This window comes from Nicotiana tomentosiformis, chromosome 1 (assembly GCF_000390325.3).
Source record: "Nicotiana tomentosiformis chromosome 1, ASM39032v3, whole genome shotgun sequence".
NCBI classification, from domain to species: domain Eukaryota; kingdom Viridiplantae; phylum Streptophyta; class Magnoliopsida; order Solanales; family Solanaceae; genus Nicotiana; species Nicotiana tomentosiformis.
This window is the reverse complement of record NC_090812.1, coordinates 26,523,873-26,548,833: the sequence shown is the minus strand read 5'-3', so window position 1 is coordinate 26,548,833 and position 24,961 is coordinate 26,523,873. Positions and strand designations below refer to the sequence as shown.

The window sequence follows — 24,961 nt, the reverse complement described above, 5'->3', positions numbered from 1 at the left end:
TCTTCAACCGTCGTAGGATTCAGCAATATCTTCTCCTACGAAAAACACTTCTTTATCAGGAAAATACGTTTTCAGTGGTTCGTATTCTCCTCCTATAGGATTTTCTGCAAGATGATCTGCTAATGCCTGTCCCTTGACTGCCTTCTAAGTTACATAGATGATGTCAAACTCACTCAACAATATTTGACATTTGGCCAGCTTTCCTATAGGCATAGGCTTCTGAAAGATGTACTTCAATGGATCCATTCTCGATATGAGATATGTGGTATAAGCATAAAAGTAGTGCCTCAATTTCTGGGCTATCCATGTCAGAGCACATCAAGTGCGTTCTAGCAGAGAGTACCATGCTTCATAGGGTGTAAACTTCTTGCTAAAACAATATATGGCCTGCTTTTTTCTCCCTGTCTCGTCATGTTGTCCCAAGACACAATCGAAAGCCCCATCTAGTACGGAAAGGTAGAGTAGTAGTGGTCTACTAGGTTCTGGCGGGACTAGGACTGGTGGTATGGACAAGTATTCCTTGATTTTGTCAAAAGCCTTCTGACAGTCTTCAGTCCAGCTAGTGGCGGCATCCTTCTTCAGCATTTTGAAAATTGGTTCACATATTACAGTTGATTGTGCTATGAAGTGACTGATGTAGTTGAGACGTCCCAAGAAACTCATCACGTCTTTCTTGTTCTTTGGTAGTGGTAAATCCTGGATAGCTTTGACCTTTGATGGGTCTAACTCAATTCCTCAGCGGCTAACAATGAACCCTAACAATTTTCCGGCAGGAACTCCGAAGGCACATTTTGTGGGGTTCAGTTTTAGATTGTACTTCTGCAGCCGGTCAAAGAACTTTCTCAGATCTGCTATGTGATATGCGGCCCTCTTGGATTTGATGATGACATCATCCACATATACTTCTATCTCCTTGTGTATCATGTCGTGGAAAATAGTTGTCATGGCCCTCATATAAGTGGCCCCATCATTCTTCAGACCGAACGACATCATTTTATAGCAGTACACCCCCATGGTGTGATAAAAGCTATCTTTTCGGCATCCTCTTCATCCATCCAGATCTGATGATATCTTGTGAAGCAATCCATAAAGGACTGGAGTTCATGCTTGGCGCAATTGTCGATCAGTACGTGTATGTTGGGTAACGGGAAATCATCTTTGGGGCTTGCTCTGTTTAGGTCCCGATAATCGACGCATACTCTGACTTTCCCATCCTTCTTCGAAACTGGCACGATGTTAGCCAACAAAGTTGGATATTCAACCACTCTGAGAACCTTACCTTTGATCTGTTTGGTGACTTCTTTTTTGATTTTCAAACTCATATCTGGCTTGAACTTTCTGAGCTTCTGCTTTACTGGGGGACACATTGGGTTGGTAGGTAGTTTATTAGCCACTATGGACGTGCTCAAACCGGTCATATCATCATAGGACCATGCAAAGATATCCTCATATTCCTTCAGGAAATGAGTGTATTCTTCTTTCTCTGATGGTGACAGGTGAATGCTTATACGTGTTTCCTTGATTGTTTTAGAGTCTCCTAGATTAACTGTTTCAGTCTCATCCAAATTAGACTTAGGCTTATTTTCAAAGTTTTCCACTTTTCTGACAATTTCCTCGGGCATTATATCCTCTTCCAGATCCTTTGAATCATTATCCTTATATTGTATTGTCTCATTACATGTCATAGTCGTAAGTTTATCGAGATAAGTAATAATAATGCTGTAGAGAGAGAAAAAAAATGTAAAGAATAATAATAAATACTAAAAACAGCAATGCATTTAGATAAATCTTGAAAACATCAAACAGGTGCGGCTCGATGACCCGAGCAATTATTTCAAAACAAAACATGCTTAAAAAAAATGTTGAAAACGTCTTAAATGCACATGAAAAATGCTTTTAAAATAAATGATGCTAATTGCCAGGCTACCCAGGAACTCAATGGGCCCTTGATGGTGCAGCAGTCTAGTTCTTGAGAACAGCTCCCTTCTCCAAGGTCTGAATAATGAGGCCTTCCTCCTCTTCCTCCTCAACTATTGCACTGCAATCAGTGTCTCCATCATCCAGAAACAGATTCCTTATACCAGCTAGAACTTCATCTTCTTCGGACTCCCACATCATGTCAGCTTGGTGAAATGACTAGCTCAAATGTGGTACTAGTTGCTCTAGAGGGTAATAAGGACCACGCCATGGTGGCGACCAATTTTGATACTCGTGCCAGGTGTATTCATACCCAAGCCCAAAAGTTGTGCCTTGACGCTTTAGCTGTATCAGTTTGGTAATACCTTGGAGGTTCTTCCCGATCCCTTTACCGGGTTCATACCTTACCAACGCTAGTATGCTTTCTATTTTGCTGCTCCACCACTTGTCTTTCTCAATTGCATTGATGCGCTCGATGCGATGATAAGTCTCCCCACCTAACTTCCTTCTATTTTCCACGACCGGAACAGTTTGGTTGGTATAAATGGGATTACTCTCGTCTCCATGAATTATCACCTCCTGATGATTCCATTCGAACTTTACAGCCTAGTGAAAAGTAGAAGCCACGGCCCCGGCGGCATGTATCCAAGGTCGTCCCAACAACAAATTGTATGAGGCGGGTATGTCTAGCACTTAAAATTCAACATCAAACAAAGTCGGGCCCATCTGCAAGCATAGATTGGTTTCCCCAATTGTGTCCCTTTGAGACCCATCGAACGCCTTCACATTCATAGTCCCTGCTCATATTTCATGCAAACCTTTACCCAACCTTTTCAGAGTAGTCAGCGGACAGATGTTGAGACTGGACCCTCCATCTTTCAAAACCCTAGCAATGAATTTATCCTCGCATTGTACCGTGATGTGCAAGCCCTGTTGTGGCTTAATCCCTCTGGTGGAAGTACGTCTTCATGAAAGGTGATCTTGTGGCTCTCCAGTACTTGCCCTACCTTGTTAGCCATCTCCCCACTGGTGATATTGTTAGGTACGTAAGCTTCATTCAATACCTTCATCAAGGCATTCCTATGTGCCTCAGAATTCTGCAGTAATGATAGGATGGATATCTGAGCAGGAGTTTTATTCAGATGGTCTACCACAGAATATTCTCTCGCTTGCACCTTTCTCCAAAGATCATCCAGGCCATTTTTGATGATGGGTTGCTTGGAAGCAGCTTCTCTACTCGTTCCTCCCAAATTCTCAGGTGTATAAATTATACCAGTCCTAGTCATCCCTTGTGCTGTACCAGATTCTTCTATTTTTGCTTTTCCTTTCCTTCTGGATTCTGCAACATAGTCCGAAGGTACGGTATTGGATTTAAAGGGCGGTGTGGATGCTACCGTCACAGTGAATGGTGTGGTTACTTCTACTTTGAATGGAGCAGGTATATATGCAGGTGTTGTTTCTACCTCGAACGGGGTTGGTGCGACTACTTCAACTTCAATCGGTGGTTGTATTTGTACCACAATAGGAGTAAGAGTGACCGCAGGTTTCTTTGGGTCATCCCAATTCTCGAATAAGCCCAATCGACCCTTCTGGGTCCCATTCTTCATCAGTCTCTATCATATTTACTCCCTCACCCCTATGATCCGGGAGGGGATTGTTGCGGACATTAGGTGCAGCCTTCTTTGCTTGTATAACCTTGGTATCAATTAGTGTCTGGATCTTGTCTTTCAAGGTGCGGCATTCATCAATGGTATGACCTTTCATGCCGGAGTGGTAGGCACATGTTTTGTTTGGATTGACCTATTGAGATGCGTTTTCCATGGCAACAGTGAGAATATGGGTGACATATCCAGCAGCTTTCAGTCTCTTGTATAATTGATCGATGGGTTCAGCAATATGGGTGTATTGTTTGGGTGGCCTGTGGTCAAAATTTGGTCTGGGTTTCTGATAGCTTTGGCGGGCTGGCGGTGAGTGATAATATGTTGGCTGGGTGTTATAAGTATGGTAGGTAGTGGCGGGTTGTGGATATCTGGGAGGTGAAGGCCGATATGTGGGTGGAGGTGTTTGGTATGTAAGCGGAGATTTTGGACCTTGGGCTACCATCACGGCCCCTACTTCTTTCTTCTTGGATATACCCCTTGACTGTAATGCTTTGTTTGTAGCCTGTAATGCCTCAAAATTAGTTACCATTCCGCTCTTGATTCCTTCTTCAATCCTTTCCCCCAATTTGATGATGTCGGAGAATTTGTGATTCTCGATAACCATTAACCTTTCGTAGTATTGTGGATCCAGGGTCTGGACGAAGAACTTGTTCATCCGCTCTTCTTCCAATGTCGTCCTTACTTTCGCAGCTTCCGATCTCCATCGAGTAGCATACTCGCGGAAAGTCTCTGTTGGCTTCTTCTTGAGATTCTGGATATAGAAGACATCTAGCGCATTCTTTGTATTAAACCTGAACCGATACATGAAATCCGATGCCATGCTTACCCAGTTGACCCACTTCTTTGGATTTTGGCTGATGTACCATGATAGGGCGTCTTCAGTGAGGCTTCTCATGAACAGTTTCATGCGAATCCTTTTATCTTTTCCAACTCCTACGAGCTTGTCACAGTATATCCTTAGATGCACCTTTGGGTCACCTGTTCCGTCAAACATCTTGAACTTAGGAGGTTTGTAACCCTCCGGCAGTTCTACGTCTGGCTGAATACACAGATCTTCATAATTCAAACCCTCAAATCCTTTACCCCCTTCGATACCCTAGACTCGGCTTGTGAGCTTCTTAAGTTCCTCTGCTATATTCTTGATGAGCAGGTCCTTCTCGGCATATTCCGGTGTGTATGGGGTTTGTTGAGTGGGGTGAGGTAGGGTTTCTACATATATGGGGTTACTTTGGTAGATACCGGGGATTTGGGTGTAGTGATGATCATTGGTTGAGTTCTGCGGATCGGGGGTAGGTTGCGGTGTATTTTGAGGAGTATGGTAGGTAGTAGTTTGTGGATACTGAGTCGGAAGATGTTGGTGTTGAGGAGGAGTTGGCATTGGTGGAGGGTTAGGATTTTGAGGATGTGTGGCGTATTGATGAGGTGCGGGAGGATTTTGTGGATGTTGGTTTGGTGTGTTTTTGAGGAGGTGCTGGGTTTTGGGCATTCTGTTGGTTAATATCCGAGACGTTTAAGGTGAGGGAGAGGTTTGCTAAGTTGCGGACCAGCTCAGGTTCCCCTTGCAATTTCAGTATTTTCTGCTCCAACCATAGAACCAAATCATTTTGTGCTGGAGTACTCTGACCTTCTGAAGTTTCAACATTTTTCGCATGCGCAGCGTTATCTTTCCTGATACCACGCATGTCATTCATCTTAGCCTTTCCCTTACTTTTAGGATCACTTGGAGAAGGAGGAGGTAGAGGGCATCTGGATCTGGTATGATATGCTGATGATGCCAGTATGCAAGAACCAACCTTAGGGGATGGGAATAATCAAAACAAAGAAAAGCAAAAAGGTAAACAAGTCAGTAGGGGATTTTGGAAGGATATTTGCGGTATTTAAACATGTATTGCGGAATTATAAATCCGCGTCCTAATTTTGGGGACCTCATTGTACTTGAGGTAGGCCTAGTGACACGTAGATTTGGAGAAACTTGATGCCGATAACTGCCTCATTTCATTAATGTAATAAATAGATCAAACCTCTAAAATGACAATAATTAAAAGAGTTTCTAGTGGCATTTGCCTTATTACAATCAATTTCTAAAATGACTCTAGAAAAGCAAATAAACAACACTTCTATTCTATTTGGTCCCGGAGGGACCCTCTCCAAGTTGGCCTTCTTGGCACCATCGATCAGATTCCCCAGGTCACGCATGTCCAGCAGCAGATACACCCTTGCTAGGTGTCCTCCTTCGTTGCCCTCAGCATTCTGACAATCCATGATCATTTTCCTCATCTTCCCTTCAAGTTCCATCAGACCCTGCTCAAAGTACTCCAGCCTCTCTATTGATTTTGCAGTAACTTCCCTCCATTCATTGATTGATTCCATGTCTATCTTGTGTTGTTCCAAATGTCTGGCTTCAGACTCAAGGATTCTCTTGCGCAACCTCTTGTATTTTACTTGTGCTTCAGCAGCATCGTCTATGGCCGTGTATCCTCGATCGATCCCTGGCTCGACTTCTCCTGATATGTCATCATCCAACAATGATAGGTAGAAATATACATGAACGGCATGGTACCGATCTGGTTTGATGGTATCCTTTTCCACAATAATCTTCAGATGCCACATGTGTTGGGCCTCACACTTGAATGGAATGGCACCACCCTGAAAGTCTGCTTTGTAGTGAACCATCTTAGAAACTCGCGGTATGACTTGTTTTCTCCCAGCCTATCTCATGACCTTGATAGGAGCATAAGGATAGATACCCCTCAACCCGATCAGCACTAAGTGAGGAACATCCCTGGACCTGATGATGAACTCGCTAGTAGGGAACCACTCGAACATCCAATGGACCTTGTCATCAGTCAAATTGCTCAAGAAGTGTACCCAATCATCATAAAAATAATTTATAAGGTAATTAATAGATATTTATATAATAAAATGTAGGAATAAATTGATTTAAAGCCTTTAAAAATCATAGAAAATTATGAAAAATGCTTGTATATGCTTGTAGATCAAATAATGGAGCATATGCACTATTTTGAAAGTGTATATATATATATATATATATATATATATATATATATATATGAAAAATATGAGGGAAATATTGGGTATCAACAATAATATCAATATCTGGATCCGCATGGACAACTCATGTGCTATAGTATCAATACCCTCACAAACAGGCCCCCGGCCTCACTCAGTCATCAATCTCTCCAGTCCCACTCACGGACTCATAATGTCATGAAACTAGCCCGACAACATTGATATGATGTATCAATAAATAAAAACTAAGACTGAGATATGATATGAATGCATGAATATGACTGTCACGACCCAAAATCCATTAAAGGTCGTGATGGTGCCGGACACCGCTGTCAGGCAAGCCAAAAATAAATACTTAATTTGGTTCTCATTTTAATATCTTTGAAATCATATTTCATTCAATTAAATAGTAAAAGGTGGAATTTACAGAGTAAATAATAATATTTGTTTAACAATTTCAATACAGGACAACTCATAATCAACCCAAAACCCGGTGTCACAAGTGCATGAGCCTCAACTAGGAATGTAAAATAAAATACAACATCTATTCGGAATACAAATTTGGACAGGAGAAATATAAATACTCTGAAGGAGACTCTGCTGGCTGCAGATCGTTGTATAGAATGTAGATCACCTAATTCCCTGCCATAACCGCGCCTATGCGCCCACAAGGCCACTAAATATATATGTACCTACACAAAAATGTGCAGCAAGTGTAGTATGAGTACATAAATCAACGCGTACCCAGTAAGTATCCCGCCTAACCTCGAAGAAGTAGTGACGAGGGGTCGACTTCGGCACTTACTATGGGCTATAAATAAAATATTAATGATATAATTAAGCATGGATTACGTAGAACTATTGTAAGCTCAATATCATGAAATACGTAAACAATTCTTTTGTTAATAAGAAATTTCCAAATTTATTTTCGTCATTTAACATTTTTGGACTTCGGGCCAATGAAAGCAATATCAATTATTATCAATTCCAACGATATATCATGTGCAAATCATGTCGAGGTCGTACGACCTGATCCAACATAAATATTTAAATTGTGCATTGTCGAGGGTCGAACGACGCGAACCATAGATGCATCTGTTTAACTTGTCGAGGCGTTTGACCCGCTCCACAAAAGAGAAAAATACAATTCAAAACAACCAAATTCAAGATTTATTAAGGCAACTATTCAAGAAATACATATTCTCATCTACGGTTAAGAAGAATGGAGTTTAACATTTTAAAGTTCCTTTACCAAGTTTCGATATGATTTAAGCAATTTAGATTAACAAGTAGGATGCAAGCATCACAATTATAACATGATCTGGGTCCTAGACTACCCGGACATAAGCATATTAGAAGCTACGCACGGACTCTCGTCACTTCGTGCATACGTAGCCCCCACAAATAGAAGCACATATTGAATTATTTCACCTATGGGGTTAATTCCATCTTACAAGGTTAGAAAGGAGACTTACCTCGCTCCGAAGTTTCATAGCTAGCTCCCAAGCCTTTCCAACAATTCAAACCGATGCCCATCGCTCCAAAACTAGTCAAACAATGTGCAAACCAATAAGAATATACTCTAGTACCCATAACAAATCAATTTAGACAAATTCTCAACTTTGCTCGAAAAGTCGATAAAAATCACCCTCGGGCCCACGTGCTCGAATTCCGAAATTTTTTGAAGATAACCATTACCCATAACCTCACGAACTCAAATATATAATTTATTTTCAATTCCATGCCCAAATTCGTGGTCAAAATCAAAAAATACAAATTCTAGGTTTTCTACTAAAAATCCCACAATTTTCCCAAAGTTTCCTCCTTAAATCCACATATAAACTTTACATTTAGCTCACAATAAGTAAGAAACTACTTACCTTGTGTTACATCATAAAGACTCCTCAAAATCGCCCAAGAACCGAACTCCAAAAATCATAAATGAAAATGAAGAAATGACCAAGTTCGATCCCTTATGCTCTGCCCAGTTTCCGCTTCTGCGGATTACTTATCCGCATTTGCGGTCCCGCTTCTGCGGATCTCCCATCGCTTCTGCGATCCAGGGCTTCCAGCCCATTTCTGCATATGCGGTCTCCCATACGCAGATGCGCATCCGCATCTGCGGATATGCTTTCGCACCTGCGCCTCCAGGCTTTCTCTCAATCTCGCACCTGCGATGCACCTCCGCATCTGCGACCTCGCAGGTGCGGAAAACCCTTTGCACCTGCGGTCGCTGCCCAGCTTCGCCCAAACCGTACCTGCGACCATTTTCTCACTTCTGCGGTCACGCACCTGCGAGGTCAAATTTGGGCAGGTGCGATTACACCAGAACTGGTGCACTTCAGCCATCCTTGAAGGTTAAACTTGATCCGTTAGCCATCTGAAATCACCCCAAGGCCCCCAGTGACCTCAACCAAACCTACCAACAAGTCTAAAACACCATACAGACTTAGTGGAGCCTTCAAATCATATCACATAACGCTAAAACCATGAATCGCATCCCAATTCAGGATTAATGAACTTTAGAACTTCAAACTTCTACATTCGATGCCGAAACCTATCAAATCACGTCCGACTGACCTCAAATTTTGCACACAAGTCATAATTGACATTACGAACCTACTCCAACTTCCGAAATCAGAATTCGACCCTGATATCAAAAAGTTCACTCCTGTTCAAACTTCTCAAAATTATCCAAATTTCTAACTTTCGCCAAATGACCTTAAAATAACCTACGGACCCCCAAATCCACTTACGGACGGGCTCCTAATGCAAGAATCATCATACGGAGCTATTCCCAGACTCGAAATTCCAAATGGACATCGATAACATTGAAATGCACTTCAACCCAAATTTATGAAATTCTTCCAAATTCCAACCTTCTGCAATAGGCGCCGAAACGCTCCCAGGTCATCCAAAACTCGATCTGAACATACGCCCAAGTCCAAAATCATCATACGAACCTGTTGGAACCTTCAAATCCTGATTCCGAGGTCGTTTACTCAAAAATCATACCTTAGTCAATTCCTCCAACCTAAAGCTTCCGGAATTAAAATTTTCTTTCCAAATTAACTCTGAACTTTCCCGAAACTAAATTCCGACCACACATACAAGTCATAACACCTGAAGTGAAGCTGCTCATGGCCTCAAACCGCCAAACGACGCACTAGAGCTCAAAACGACCGGTCGGGTCGTTTCAGTGCATGCCTACACGCCCCTCACCTAGCATTTGCGTTACCTCAATACCAATCACATAACACATATTTCAAGGTTTCATACCCTCAGCACTAAGTTTAGAAGAGTTACTTACCTCGAACAAGCCAATACTAATGCCGAGCAAACCAAACGATTCTCCAAAGATGTCATCCCGTGCGTTCCGACCTCCGAACGGCTCGAAATTAACCAAAAACAATTCAAGTACATCAAACAATGTTAAAGGAACCAATTCCGATCGAAAAAGATGAAATCTCGAATCAAAAGCCCAAAAACGGCCAAAAGCCCAACCCGAGCCCGCACCTCGGAACCCGACAAAATTTACAAAATCCAATAATCCATTAAATTATGAGTCCAACCATACTAGTTTCACTCAAATCCGATCCCAATTCGATGTTTAAACTCATAAATACATATTATGAAACTTTAGGCCAAAACCCCAAATTTCCTCTTTAAACATCATAATCCAATTACCAAAAATGAAGGTAGATTCGTGATATATAATCAACAATGAGTAGGGAATACTTACCCTAGTCCACAAGATGAAAATTGCTTCACGAATCACCTCAATACGAGCTTCATAGCTCCAAAAATGTAAAAATGGCCGAAAACCTCGAAATAGAGTTCTTATAATCTTCCCAGACGTCCCTCTTTTGCGAACGCGGAAAATCCATCGCGTTCGCGATGAACAAAATATCGTGCTACCAAAACACTCTATGCGTTCGCGATACACCCCACGTGAACGGGATGAACAATGCTTCCAAAGCTTCGCAAATGCGACTAACCTTACGCGATCGCATAGAATAACGCTCAAATTCCCATTTGCCAAGCTCAACACTACGCGACGCGATCCTCCATACGCGAACGCGAAGAGGACTTGCCCCAACTCTACGCGAGCGCGGGACTTACTTTACGATCGCGAAGAACAATTTGCTGCTGCCATCAAAATACATTACGCGTTCGCGACACATGCCATGCGAACGCGATGAAGGACTGAGACACCAGAAACCAGCAGGACACAGCAGTGTAAACATGAAGGAAAATGATCTGAAATCAATCCGAAACACGCCCGAGCCACTCGGGACCACGTTCAAACATACCAACAAGTCCCCTAACATAACACGGACCTACTCGAGGCCTCAAAACTCACATAACAACATTGAAATGACGAATCACACCTCAATTCTTCTAATTCGATTCCGAATAACCTGAAAATCAAAACCGACGATTCACATATGTCATAATACATCATACGGAGGTACTCATGCCTGTAAACTACCGAGCAAAGTGTAAATGCTCAAAACGACCGGTTGAGTCGTTACACTGTGCTAAAAATTTATACTGATATTCCCGTTGGGTCTACTAAAGTGATGCGTAAGTTCAACTAAAACAAAGAAGATATCAGGTTTTTAAAAATAATTACCTTTAAAGAAAGAACAACAATAGCAATGTATTGCATGCTGATATACTTCATGAATTCTCCATTAGATATATTAAGTTAATCTTTAAGAGAAAATTCATGAAATTAAGAAATTAAATTACCTTTGGAAAGACTTATGTCCTTAGAGTGTAACAACAGATGATGAAGTGCATTATTAAAGAATGTCATCATATCAGGACGGATAAATAATACACTAGAATAAGAAGCCAAGCTGACATAGTTTATTTTCCATTGAGATCATTACAACTTACAGTTCCTTTTATTTTTAACCTCGAGAAGGAACTCATGTTATGAAATTATAAAAAAAAAAAATTAACCAGATTTAACATACAAAGTTGTTGAAGTAAATTACTCACTCCGCCAAAGCTCAAATGCTACTACATGCAGTTGTGCGCTTGCTTCCTCTGCGAGTTTGATGCTTTGTTTATGTCTAAACTTGTTGAGTTAGATACATGAAACTAATCTTTGAGAGAAAATTATGTAACGAATACTACCCAATTTGTTTGAGGTAGACATATATAAATTATACAAAGTGTCATTCTCCATGTCAATAAGTGTTTAAAAGTGCTTGTGTCCATGTCGGATTGGTATGGAACTGTTACATTATAAGTATAACACATATGGTAAATAGATGAAAAGTTGGAACGTGATTGGTGTTAGAAGCTTGTTCAAATTTATAATTATTTCCAACTTTACCACTTTTTAGTTGAATTAGAAGTTCTCGATATTGGTAGAGTAGGAATTTATACGCCGTGTATTTGGAGTTCAAATTGAAAACAAATTCCATCATTAGGTAATTTCCAATTAGATCCTTAAATTATACAAATATTTAAGGGCATAAAAGTCTATCAATGTTTCGGGAATATTTTAGTCGCTCAACATTAACATAAATTATTCGTGCTTTTATAATAACTAACCTCTATGAATGTGCGTTGCACAAGAAATGTGTACGGACAACAGCAAACTTTTATTGTATATGTACACAGTATGAAATCAATTGCTTAAATAAATAAATAAAATATAATTTATTAGACAAACCAAGTCATAAATAGTGTTTTGACATAATATAGAGAACAAATTATAACTAAATATCCTGGAGTCACAAAGTTGTGTGATTGAAGTTGTAAAATAACATAACAAATGCACTATTATTACTATTTTATGTGAAGTTATAATTTACTTTAGTTAAGCATTTAGGTGCTTGACGTCTAATGTATATTTCCAAATAAAAATATATTGATAATGGAGAAAACTAAGCTTAAAAGTTATTTAGTTATCACTGTCTTTCATGGCACTTTTTTTAATTAGACGTTATTCTGTTTCAGTTATTACACATTTTTATGTCTAAAATTTTTAAATTATTAGCCACACATTGAAAACAAATTTCTTTGATTATACAAAAGAAATTATATTATACAAAAGTTATCGCTAGGAAATTATTCAACTCATATTCTTATCATTCCATTCAAATCAATCGTCATAGAGAACCTTGAGATGTAACTTAGTATATTTATTTTTGAAAGTGATTGATTTACCAATTGAGATTTAGCGTTTCTGAGTTGCAAATTATCGTGTGTATACATATATATAATATAAAATTTTAATTTATTAGATAAACAACACATAAAAAAATATAATTCCTCGCTATAGAGCAATCTGATAGCTTTCCGATTTTTATACTGTTTGAAAAATCGGAAGCAATTGAACTTCAAAGCTTATTCAAATGACTAGTGTTATTTTCCAAACGGAATTAGAATGGCATTCGAAGTTTGCGTTATATTATGGTTTAAGAAATTCTTCTTCTTTTCTTTTTCCAATGATAGGTGGCTTTAAAAAATTCTACTATTAGTTGATTCAAGTTGTTTTATGATTTTAAAATTTCTAGTATTAGTTAGTTTCAAACTCCTATATTTGACGCACTAGATGTTATAATTTTGTCCCATATTCTATTGTTTTGTTTGAAAAAATTAATTTAATTTTGAAGGGTATAAAAGTTAGTCAATATTTCAGGGATATTTTTGTCGTTCAACATTTAGTGTTCAAACATTCGTGCTTTTATAATAATAATATAATATAGATAGATAGATAGATAGATAGATATAGATAAATAAATAGATTTCTAGTAGTGTAAGTGAAAGAAAGCATTTTGTATATGAAATCAAAAGTCTCACTCCCTTGTTCCGTTAATGTTGTTATGTTGTAATTTATTAATCTTGGAAAATATTTAGGATTATGTATTTTGGAAATATTTTTTGTGTTATGTATTGTCACGACCCAAACTTCCTCTGTATAACGTCGTGACGACACCTAGTCTCTACGACTAGGTAAGCCTAACAAATTGCGAAAAATAACAAAACGAAAGTAAAACTTGGTAACTAACAACAGTGGATAACTGAATAACTAGTAACAATGCCGCTCGGCATGTATAATAACCAATACTCTATAAATATACAGTCTTCCCAAAACCCGGAACATCGTAAGTCACAAGCTACAGAAGGAAACTAGTATCTCTATACACCAGAGTCTAACAAAAGAAGTACGAAAGGTAAATGACATAGGAGAGAATATAGGGGGACTCCGAGGTCTGCGAACGCGGAAGATGTACCTTGTAGTCTCCGTACAACAGCAAGCACTCTCAGCTAGTAGCGGGGCTGATAAGAAGTACCTGGATCTGCACATAAAAATATGTGCAGAAGAGTAGCATGAGTACACCACAACGGTACACAGTAAGTGCCAAGCGTAACCTCAGTCGAGTAGTGACGAGGTTAGGTCAGGCCCGCTGGTATATAATAAATAAAGCAGGGGAATATAACAGTATATTAAGAGGCTGGAATTTAACAAAAAGAAAACACAGCAAAAATAGCAGTACAACACAGGGGTAAACAACAGGGGATCTCCCGGGATACCGTCTCGTAGTCCCAAAGTAAATAAGCAAAGTGTCACGACCCCAAATCCACTAGTCGTGGTGGCATCTAACTCAACCCGCTAGGTAAGTCAACTAGTAACTATCCAATTTCAATGATATTAACAAGACAAATAAACGATAGTAATTTACTGAATTTTATACATTTCCCAAGGACTGGTAATACGAATCATGAGTTTCTAAGAATAGAATTTACAAAGCTGAAATGAAATAAACAGAGTTTTATAGATAAACAGAGTTTTATAGATCTAAAGCTACCACGAACAAGGTGCAGCTACAATCGGGACGAAGGTACATCTTCAATCCAGCTCCCATCGAACACAACAACATCAGCGACCAACATTTGCACGCAAGGTGCAGAAGTGTAGTATGAGTACAACCGACCCCATGTACTCAGTAAGTAACAAACCTAACCTTAGGTTGAAAGTAGTGGCGAGCTAACACAAGGTCGGATTCAATACCAATATCCCACAACAGTTCATAACTGCATAATACAAGTAATAAGAGATGTATCTCAGAAGTAAAATGCTCAGCTCGTTCACAGTTCCAGAAAATAGTCATGTTTTTCAAGTATCTTAGTGAAAACCCAAATCTTTTACCGAAAATGCCAAAAATACGAGTAAGTTTGAAAATTATAATTTTTCCAAATATCCTTTCCACAATAAATAAGATGTTTCATTTTCTTTCCGGATAGCAAGTGTGAAATACCTCTCTATGTCCACATATCAATGTGTGTAAAAAGTCATGAATGACGTTATACCGTACAACATGAGAAAAAATATATCTCTATGCCTATATGTCATGTATGCATGCCATTACCATGTATCTCAGAGATGAATCATGTACTCACCCTCTCAGAGTACTCAATCTCACTATCTCGCATCCTCTCTCACTATGCTCAATGCTCAGCACACTTAATCACTCAGCGATGTATAATACCCGTTGCGGCTCACGTGCTATAGTATCAATATCCTCACAAACAGGCCTCCGGCCTCACTTAGTCATCAATCTCTCCAGTCTCACTCACGAGCTCAAAATGTGATGAAACTAGCCCGACAACAATGATATGATGCATCAATAAATAGCAACTGAGACTGAGATATGATATAAATGCATGAATATGATTGCGTACGAAATATCAATGAAATCAGTGAAATGACAGCAAGAATCGACCATAATGGGTCCCAATTGTATCGGCATAAAACCTAAACATGATATCTAGCATGATTGACAGCTCAATTACTTTATCACATGGTGAAAATACGGACATCAATCGGTAACAATGCCTTTTCCACGAATATCCGACTTTGAATGGCCCAAATCTAGCCAAAATTAATTACATACCATAAATACAACTATAAGAAACTAATCTAATTAATGAAATCAAAGCTAAAGAAGAAAATTAGAAAATCGCCCCAAAACGTTGACTCGGGCCCACGTCTCGGAATCGGGTAAAAGTCACAAAATATGAACACTCATTCACTCACGAGTTCATCCGTATCAAAATTATTCGAATCCGATATCAAAATCCCAATCAAAACTCAAAAACTTAGTTGAAGAACTTCACCCATTTTTTCCAAATTTCTCAACCAAATTCCTTAATTAAATGATGAAATCAACTATAGATTAGTGGAATTTAACCATAAACAAGTTAAGAATCATTACCCCAAAGTTCTCTCTGAATTTTTTTTGAATTATCACCTTAATACGAGCTCTCAAAGACCAAAAATGTAAATGAGATCAAACCCTCAAAATTTCCCCTTTTCTGCCTAGCTATCTCGCACCTGCGGACCTCTAGTCGCACCTGCGGAAATTCCATCGCAGGTGCGGAAATGGCTTAAGGTGACTGGGACCGCTTCTGCGATCAGGTGGTCGCACCTACGTGTGCGCACCTGCGAACAATGGCCCGCTTCTGCGGTCTTCCTTCGCGCCTGCGGTTCCTCTAGCGCATCTGCGGGCATCGCAGATGCGGCATTTTCCTCGCACCTGCGACCCCTGATCAAACCTCCCTACTCCGCTTCTACGCTCCTCGATTTGCACATGTGCGCCCACATCTGTGGCCAACCCCACCGCAGGTGTGATGACACCAGAAGTTGAAAAACATCAGCAGTTACAGAAGTCCAATTTTCGATCCGTTAAGCATCCGAAATACACGCGAGGCCCCCGGGACCTCAACTAAACATACTAACAAGTCCTAAAATACCATACGAACTTAGTCGAGCCCTCAAATGACATCAAACAACGTTAAAAACATGAATCACCCTCCAATTTAAACTTAATGAGCTTTGAAACTTCAAACTTCTACAACCGATGCCGAAACCTATCAAATAACGTTCGATTGACCTCAAATTTTGCACACAAGTCATATTCGACATTACGAACCTACTCCAACTTTCGAAATCGGAATTCGACCCCGATATCAAAAAGTCCACTGCCGGTCAAACTCCCCAAAAATTCGACTTTCGTCATTTCAAGCCTAAATCGGCGACAGACCTTCAATTCACTTTCCGGATACGCTCCTAAGTCCAAAATCACCCAACGGAGCTAACGGAACCGACGAAACTCTATTCCGGAGTCGTGTTCACACAGTTCCACCTACGGTCAAAATCATACGACTTAAGCTTCCGTTTTAGGGACTAAGTGTCCCTAATCATTCCAAAACCACAAACAGAACTTCCCGGCAAGTCACATAAGGGGAAAAGGATACGGGAGAAGCAGTAAACAGGGGATCGAGTTTATTACTCTCAAAACGACCGGCCGGGTCGTTACATGTGTCTAACAAATTTAGCGAATCACTAATTAAATTGTTATTACTTGTTATATATAGCGATCAAGGTCGCTGTGCTGGTAAATTTCTCTCTGCTTTTGCTGAAGGCGATGTTACTGTCTTACACTAACAAATTTAGCATGGCCCAGAGTAGCTCTTTTGACAATATCGAGTTGCAAATGCCTACTATTTCAATTATTTGGATGGCTGCTGTGCTTATGCTTGTAACATCGTCTTGAATGACAATAAGTGGGTAAGTTAGTTGTCAGCTTTTTGGTAAGAATTTTTGGAATGGGGTATAACCAGGTTTCTATTTAAACTAGACATTCCTTAATCCAACTGTTTCTCTCCCGCAAGTGACTGGTTCTGTAGTTTTCTTGCTATAAGATTTTTGGAGCATCTTTTCAGCTAAATCGTCCCGACTGATAAAAATTTGTACTTTTTCTTTGATATTTGTTTTCATAAGCCGTTTTACCTAGTATAATATTTTTCCTACTTGCTTCAGAACTTTCTCCCAGAATTGAAAGAGTCAATCATTAATTGAACTGCAAAAAAGTTTCTTGTTTGTTCCGCCTAGCTGGTTCATGAGTAGCTTCTAGATCATTGTCAATGCTCAATGCTTCACAGTTAACACTGTGCTTGAGAGTTTACTTTGCACTTGGACGAAAAACTAAGGAAATTAAGATGCATAACCAAGAAGTTTCATTTGTCTCCACTGTTCCTTGAGCCGAGGTCTATCAAAAATAACCTCTCTATCTTTATAAGGTAGGGGTAAGGTCTGCGTAAACACTACTCTCCTCTAACCCCATTTATGGGATTACACTGAGTTTGTTGTTGTTATATACATAGATATATATTGAAAAATCCAAAGACGAGTCAAACCCCAAAAATTAACTCTAAGTTAAAATTTTAATTAATCCAACCATGAAAAATATTTTCGCAATCATGATAACAAGAGAAATTGTATGATTTAGTGCATAAACTTGGAACCTTAAAAAAACACTTGAAAACGTTAAATTGTTTAAAAGAGATGATTCTGCAAGGCCAAGAATGGGACGAGAAAATAAAGGAAGAAGAATATAGAGAAGAATACTTGAGAAACATTTTTTCTTGAAATTATAATAGGTCACTCGAAATAATGCGACCCACTTCGAAAACATTTTTAATTTGAAATTCCAGCCGCTCAACTTTAAAACGAGAGCTAATGAGCTGCATGCATATGGTAGGTATTCAGTTTGATTTAGCATACATTATTAGGTTTTTCTTTTTCTTTTTTGTGTTCTTGATGAGAGTAATTACATTTTGTGATTTGTTACTTATGCCAATAATTATTTGATATTTCAAAAGCGCTGCACATGCTTTCTGCCCGATTTTTCTAAATTTGTATTGATTCCAAGAAACTGTAGGTCTTTTGTAACAATCTTCTTTTATGTGACTTTAGGTCTATCTTGTCCGCTTTTAACATTTTAAAAATATCAAAAGGAAAAAATTAATGATCCCGGAACTAGAGACTATTGATTCTAATGATGAAGATATATGATGTTGATATTGTATACGGGTGAAATCGGGGCCCGCGCACACCCCGATTCCCCGGTGGGTAAATAAAGCAAGGGTATGAATACATGTGATCGAAATTGAAGTTGGAAATTTGTTGTACCGAGGCCCGAACGGAATGCTTACCATCGGACGTGATAAGACAACACTCCCCGGATTCAGAACGAGCTCCAAGACCTCGAAAAATATGGCAAACTGTTGCGCACAACTAACGGAGGGTCGTGATATCCGCACCCAACCGGATATCACGACGCAGATCTCGCTCGATGTTGACAAAGGATAAGTAATTAAGGACAAAAGGAGGATTTTTACCTTTTTTAGAAATATACTAGAGATGAAACTCTCCTACTATATAAAGGGGAGACTTTTATTTCAATAGGATATATTGTAACACACATACCAAGGTAATACAAACTTATTTCTCTTCTTTCTAGGTATTGCAAAGTCCTTACTTTACCTTTGTTCTTTGTTCTTGACTGGCTTCAAACCAAGGACCCAACCGAGGGCATAAACTATTGCCCAATCCAAGTTCAAGTTAGGCCATAACGTTACGACTGGTTTGATTACTCATTGTGTCGTTAATTCATTTATATAACGTTATTGATTATTTGTGTTGAATCAATCCAAAATCCTTAAAACCGCGTATAAATTCAATTGGTATCCATTTTAAGAGTAAACAGTTTGGCACCCACCGTGGGGCTAAGGATAATAGTGGTGGTTTGATACAATCTCCATAACACATTCTATTTTACGCTTGTTCATTAAGGTCTCAATTTTAGGTCAGCTTAAAAATATCAAATTCTTAGTCTGCTCACGTGAACGTTGAGGTTGAGTCTAGCCATCATGGCGAAAACAACAATCTGGTGCCTAGCAATGAGGTGCCCCCTGCCGATCTCAACGGGGTCCCAGCTTCAACGTCAATTCACAAGTTGCTATCGACGTCAACCTGCCAACTGACCCCGAAAACAGCGTTCGCGGAGGTCCCCGACCAACAGTTCAAGAAACACCATAGGGCAAAAGTGATGGGGTAAGCCTGCGGATAATCTTCGAAATGTTGCAGGCTCAACAGGCAGTGATAGCGCAACTACAGAATAAAGGCCACCTCCCTGGCAGGGTCGAGCCTGAACGGTCCCGGGAGAATACCCAAAGAAACGAACAAATCACCGAGAGGTCGGGCGAAGTCGGGCCCGGAGTCGGTCCCGAAGTAATGAAAATTCTTGAGGCATTAACGAAGCGGGTAGAATCAGGTGAAAATAAAATTGAGGCCAACGACAAGAAGGTAGAAACATACAATCCCAGGTTCGACCAAATCCCAGGAGCCCCCTCCCCCCCCCCCTCCCCCATTTTGAAAGGACCGAATTCCAAGAAGTTTATCCAAAAATCTTTTCCTCCGAGCACGAAACCAAAGTCGATCTCGAAGAGGTTTCGTATGCCTGATATTCCAAAGTACAATGGAACCACGGATCCAAACCAGCATGTAACTTCCTATACATCTGACATCAATGGGAACAACTTGGAAGATGACGAAATCGTGTCGGTGTTGCTGAAGGAGTTCGGGGAAACTCTGTCAAAAGGAGCAATGATATGGTATCATAACTTACCCCCAAATTCTATTGATTCATTTGCTATGCTTGTAGATGCTTTTTTGAAGGCCCATGCCCGGGTTATTAAGGTCGAAACCAGAAAATCGGACCTTTTCAAGGTTAAACAAAGAGATAACGAGATGCTCAGGGAGTTCGTGTCGAGGTTCCAGATGGAACATATAGACCAGCCTCCGGTTTCCAATGATTGGGACGTTCAGGCATTCACTCAAGGACTTAACCCTTGAAGCTTCTTGGCTTCACAGCAGCTAAAACAAAATTTGGTAGAGTACCTAGCGGTAACTTAGGCCGACGTCCACAACAAATACCAGTCAAAAAATTAGAGTCGAGGACAACCAACTCGGAGCCCCTTTTGGGTCTGTTTATCCCATTAGAACCGATGAGAGGTCCAAAAGAGTCGTTGATCATGAATCGAGATCGATCTGAGACCGGTATCAACCATACAACGGGGATCGAAGGGGAAACGGGTACGAGCATCACCGTACGAGGAATGAAAAGAGAAGCGATCGAGGGTCCAATAGCCGAGGTCTGATGAGCAAAAATAGTTTCGACAGGCTACTCGGGGACATGGAAGCACCAAGATTGTAGGAATATAACTTCAACGTTGATGCTGCCAGCATCATATTAGCCGTAGGATGCATCAAGGAAACCAAGTGGCCTCGACCATTGCAGTCCGACCCTACCTAGAGAGATTTTAACTTGATGTGTAAGTATCATGGCACTCATGGACATAAGACCGAGGACTGCCGACAATTGAGAGAAGAAGTTGCTCAGTTGTTTAATAACGGGCATCTACGAGAAGTTTTGAGTGATCGAGCCAAAAACCATTTCAGAAATAGAGACGCCAACAAACAGATCGAACAAGAGCAACCTTAGAACGTTATCAACATGATAATTAGAGGGGTTGATGCCCCTCAAGGGCCAATGATAAAATGCACTGAAGTATCCATCACAAAGGAAAAGCGCACCCGAGATTATATCCCGGAGGGAACTATTTCGTTCAGCGACAAGAATGCTGAGGGAATCGTACAACCTCATAATGATGCACCGGTAATGTCCGTACTTATTAATAAATCCCGAGTTAAACATGTGTTGATTGAACCAGGAAGCTCGGCCAATATCATCAGATCGAGGGTCGTAGAGAAATTGGGGTTATAGGATCAAATAGTGCCAGCAGTCCGGGTGTTCAACGGATTTAACATGGCATGCAAAACCACTAAAGGGGAGATAACCCTACCAGTGAACACCACCTAGACCATCCAAGAAACAAAGTTCTATATGATCGAATGGGACAAGAGGTATAACTCTCTATTCGAAAGACCTTGGGTTCACAACATGAGGGCGGTACCTTCGACCTTACACCAGGCATTGAAATTCCTTACACCGGGAGGAATCAAGACGGTATATGGAGAACGACCGACTACAAAGGAGATGTTCGCAGACGACGAAGTACTCCCAGTTCCGGCCATCTCGACATTAAGGAAGTTAAGTACCCGGACTGGTTAGCTAACGTAGTAGTGGTACCTAAAAAAATGAAATAAGCTAAGAATGTGTGTATATTACAAGGACTTGAACAAGGCATGCCCTGAGGATTCTTTTCCTTTGCCTAATATCGATCGGATGATCGACGCGACATCCGAGCACAAGATATTCAGCTTTCTCGATGCCTACTACGGGTACAGCCAAATTCGGATGGACCCGGACGATCAAGAAAATACTTATTTTATCACTAAATTCGGCACTTATTGTTATAACGTAATGTCATTCGGATTAAAGAACGTTGGTGCCACCTATCAACGCATAGTAAATCGGATGTTCGAAGAACATATAGGAAAATTAATAGAAGTATATATTGATGACATGTTAGTCAAGTCCCTGTGAGCAGAGGACCATTTGAAACATTTGCAAAAAACATTCGACATATTAAATAAGTACAATATGAAGCTGAACCCAGAGAAGTGTGCATTCGGGGTTGGATCGGGAAAATTCCTCAGGTTCATGGTGTCCAATCGAGGGATCGAGATCAATCCCGACAAAATCAAAGCCATAGGAGACATCACCGTAGTGGACAATGTCAAGGCAGTTCAAACGCTAACCGGGCGTATGGCCGCCCTGGGTCGGTTCATATCGAGGTCCTCGGACAAAAGCCATCATTTCTTCTCACTACTAAAGAAGAATACTAACTTTTCCTGGACCCTAGAGTGCCAACAAGCTTTGGAAGAACTCAAACGATACATATCAAGTCCGCCCCTGCTGCACACTCTGAAGGCGGACGAATAACCGTACCTTTACTTGGCGGTTTCCGAGGTGGCAGTAAGTGGAGTCTTGGTTCAGGAAGAGGAAGGTACGCAATTTACTATTTACTATGTCAGTAGAACTCTAGGCGAGGCCGAAACAAGGTATCCTCACCTGAAAAAAATTGGCGCTCGCTTTGCTAAGCGCCTCCAGGAAGTTAAAACTGTACTTTCAATGCCACCCCATATATGTCGTAACCTCTTACCTACTGAGGAACATCGTGCACAAACCGAGCTCTCGGGCTGGTTGGCCAAATAGACTATCGAAATCAGCGGGTACAATATCGAGTATCGTCCCCGAACCGCCATAAATTCTCAAATTTTGGCAGACTTCGTGGCCGACTTTACGCCAGCCTTAATACCCGAAGTCGAAAGGGAATTATTGTTAACCTCGGGGACTACCTCGGGAATTCAGACCCTTTTTACGGATGGTGCCTCGAACGCAAAAGTGTCCGAGATCTGTATTGTGTTAAAACTACCTACATGAAATGTAGTTAGGCAGTCTATTAGAATTGTGAAATTGACTAACAATGAGGCCGAGTATGAGGCCATAATTGTAGGTCTCAAATTGGCTAAAAGCCATGGGGCCGAGGTAATCGAAGCTAAGATACTTAAACAAATTACAGGTAATACTACATCAATTCAGGGAATAGACCCTGTAGCATGTGCCCCGAGATCAGAACAGCGAGGCCGATGCTCTGGCTAACTTGGGTCCGTCGGTCGAGGTCGATGAATCCAGTTTGGGAATGGTAGTACAACTAATGAAGTCAGTGATAGAAGAAGGCCACGCCGAAGTAAATTTGACGAGTTTAACTTGGGATTAGAGAAGCAAATACATAGACTACTTGAAGATCGGGAAATTGCCCTCATATTCCAAAGAATCGAGGGCCCTGCGTACCAAGGCTGCCAGATTTATCTTGGTCGAAGGGACGTTATTCAAAGAACATTCGACGGCCTGCTAACCAAATGCTTGGGGTCGGGAGATACCAAATACGCCCTAAGAGAAGTTTACGAAGGCAATTGCGGGAACCATTCGGGGGTAAAATCTTTGGTTCGAAAATTAATCAGGGCTGACTATTATTGGACCGAATGGAAAAAGATGCAAAGGACTTCGTACGAAAGTGGGACGACTGCCAGAGACACACCCAGTGAAAATACTCCACTCGATTTTTTCTCTGGCCATTTATGAAGTGGGGAATGGACATTGTCAATCCCCTACCGTGGGCACCCGGTAAGGCTCAATTCATATTATTCATGACCAATTATTTTTTCAAATGGGATGAAGCTCAAGCATTCGAAAAGGCCCAGGAGAAAGAAGTCATTGACTTCATCTGGGACCACATAATATGTCAATTCGGGATACCATCCGAGGTCGTTAGCGATAATGCGAAACAATGCATCGTCATCAATTTAAATAGATTCTTCGAAGATCACAAAATTATGAAGATACTATCAATACCTTACTACCCTAGTGGGAACGGACAGGTAGAATCAACAAACAAGGCCATACTTCAAAACCTGAAAAAGACGTTGACCGATGCTAAAGGGAAATGGAAGGAAATCCTACCCGAAGTCCTGTGGGCATACTGTACGACCTCGAAGTCTAAGTACCGGGGCTACTCTATTTTCATTGGCCTACGATGTCGAAGCCTTAATACCAGTCGAAGTGGGAGAACCGAACCTCAAGTTCCAATATGCGATAAAAGAGTCGAACGACAAGGCCATGATCACGAGCCTAGAATTATTAGATGAATGGCGGGAGGCCACCCTAGTATGGTTGGCCACCCAGAAACAACGAATAGAAAGATACTACAAAAGAAGAGTCAACCTCCGACACTTTAAAATCAGGGACTTGGTGTTGAGGAAGGTAGCATTACATACCTGGAACACAAACGAGGGGAAGTTGTGACCGAATTGGGAAGGACCATATCGAGTCGTCGCAATTACTGCTAAGGTACGAACTCAACTACTCTTTAATCATGTTATGAATCGGACTAACATTTGCAGGCAAACGACCAAGGATGGATGTGGATGTTAGGTTTGAAAGCACGCATTGCACTCTTTTTTCCTTGAACCGGTTTTCATCCCAAAGTGGGGTTTTCAGCAAGGTTTTTTATGAGGCAATAGTAAAATGTGCTTAGATTTGAATGCCGGTCTCAAACCGGAGTCAATAAGCATTCAATTCACATCAATAGTATCCGAGCTCTCTAAAGCTCGGCCTCGAATACTGGGAGACATTACTCTCGGATTAAGGTTTTTAGCAAGAAAAAAAGAAAAACCATATATGTTGGAAACTAAGGCTTGGTAGTTAGGATTCATTGTAAGGGTCGAACGGTCGTATGAACCTTGCTCACATAGTCCACTTTAGCCATGATACAAGCTTTTATGCGCTTTCGATTATGTACTTTACACACTTAGAAATGAAAGAAAGTTCCACCTTGCTATTACGCATTTTCTTGTTTCTTCAATTCCGGATCCTAAGAGCCTACGGGCTACCCCTACTCGGGGACTATCTAGCCCAGGGGCTAGACCTAATCAGGAACTGCCACCCGAAGAAAGT

The 24,961-nt window shown here is 40.6% G+C and overlaps 1 protein-coding gene across 1 annotated transcript; it reads left to right on the top strand.

The window, feature by feature from the left end:
• The first annotated feature begins 19,935 nt into the window (after positions 1–19,935).
• LOC138904779 (uncharacterized) lies at positions 19,936–20,334 on the top strand. The gene has a single exon (XM_070193284.1). The coding sequence runs from the start codon at positions 19,936–19,938 to the stop codon at positions 20,332–20,334; it is 399 nt and encodes a 132-aa protein (XP_070049385.1).
• Positions 20,335–24,961: the final 4,627 nt, after the last annotated feature.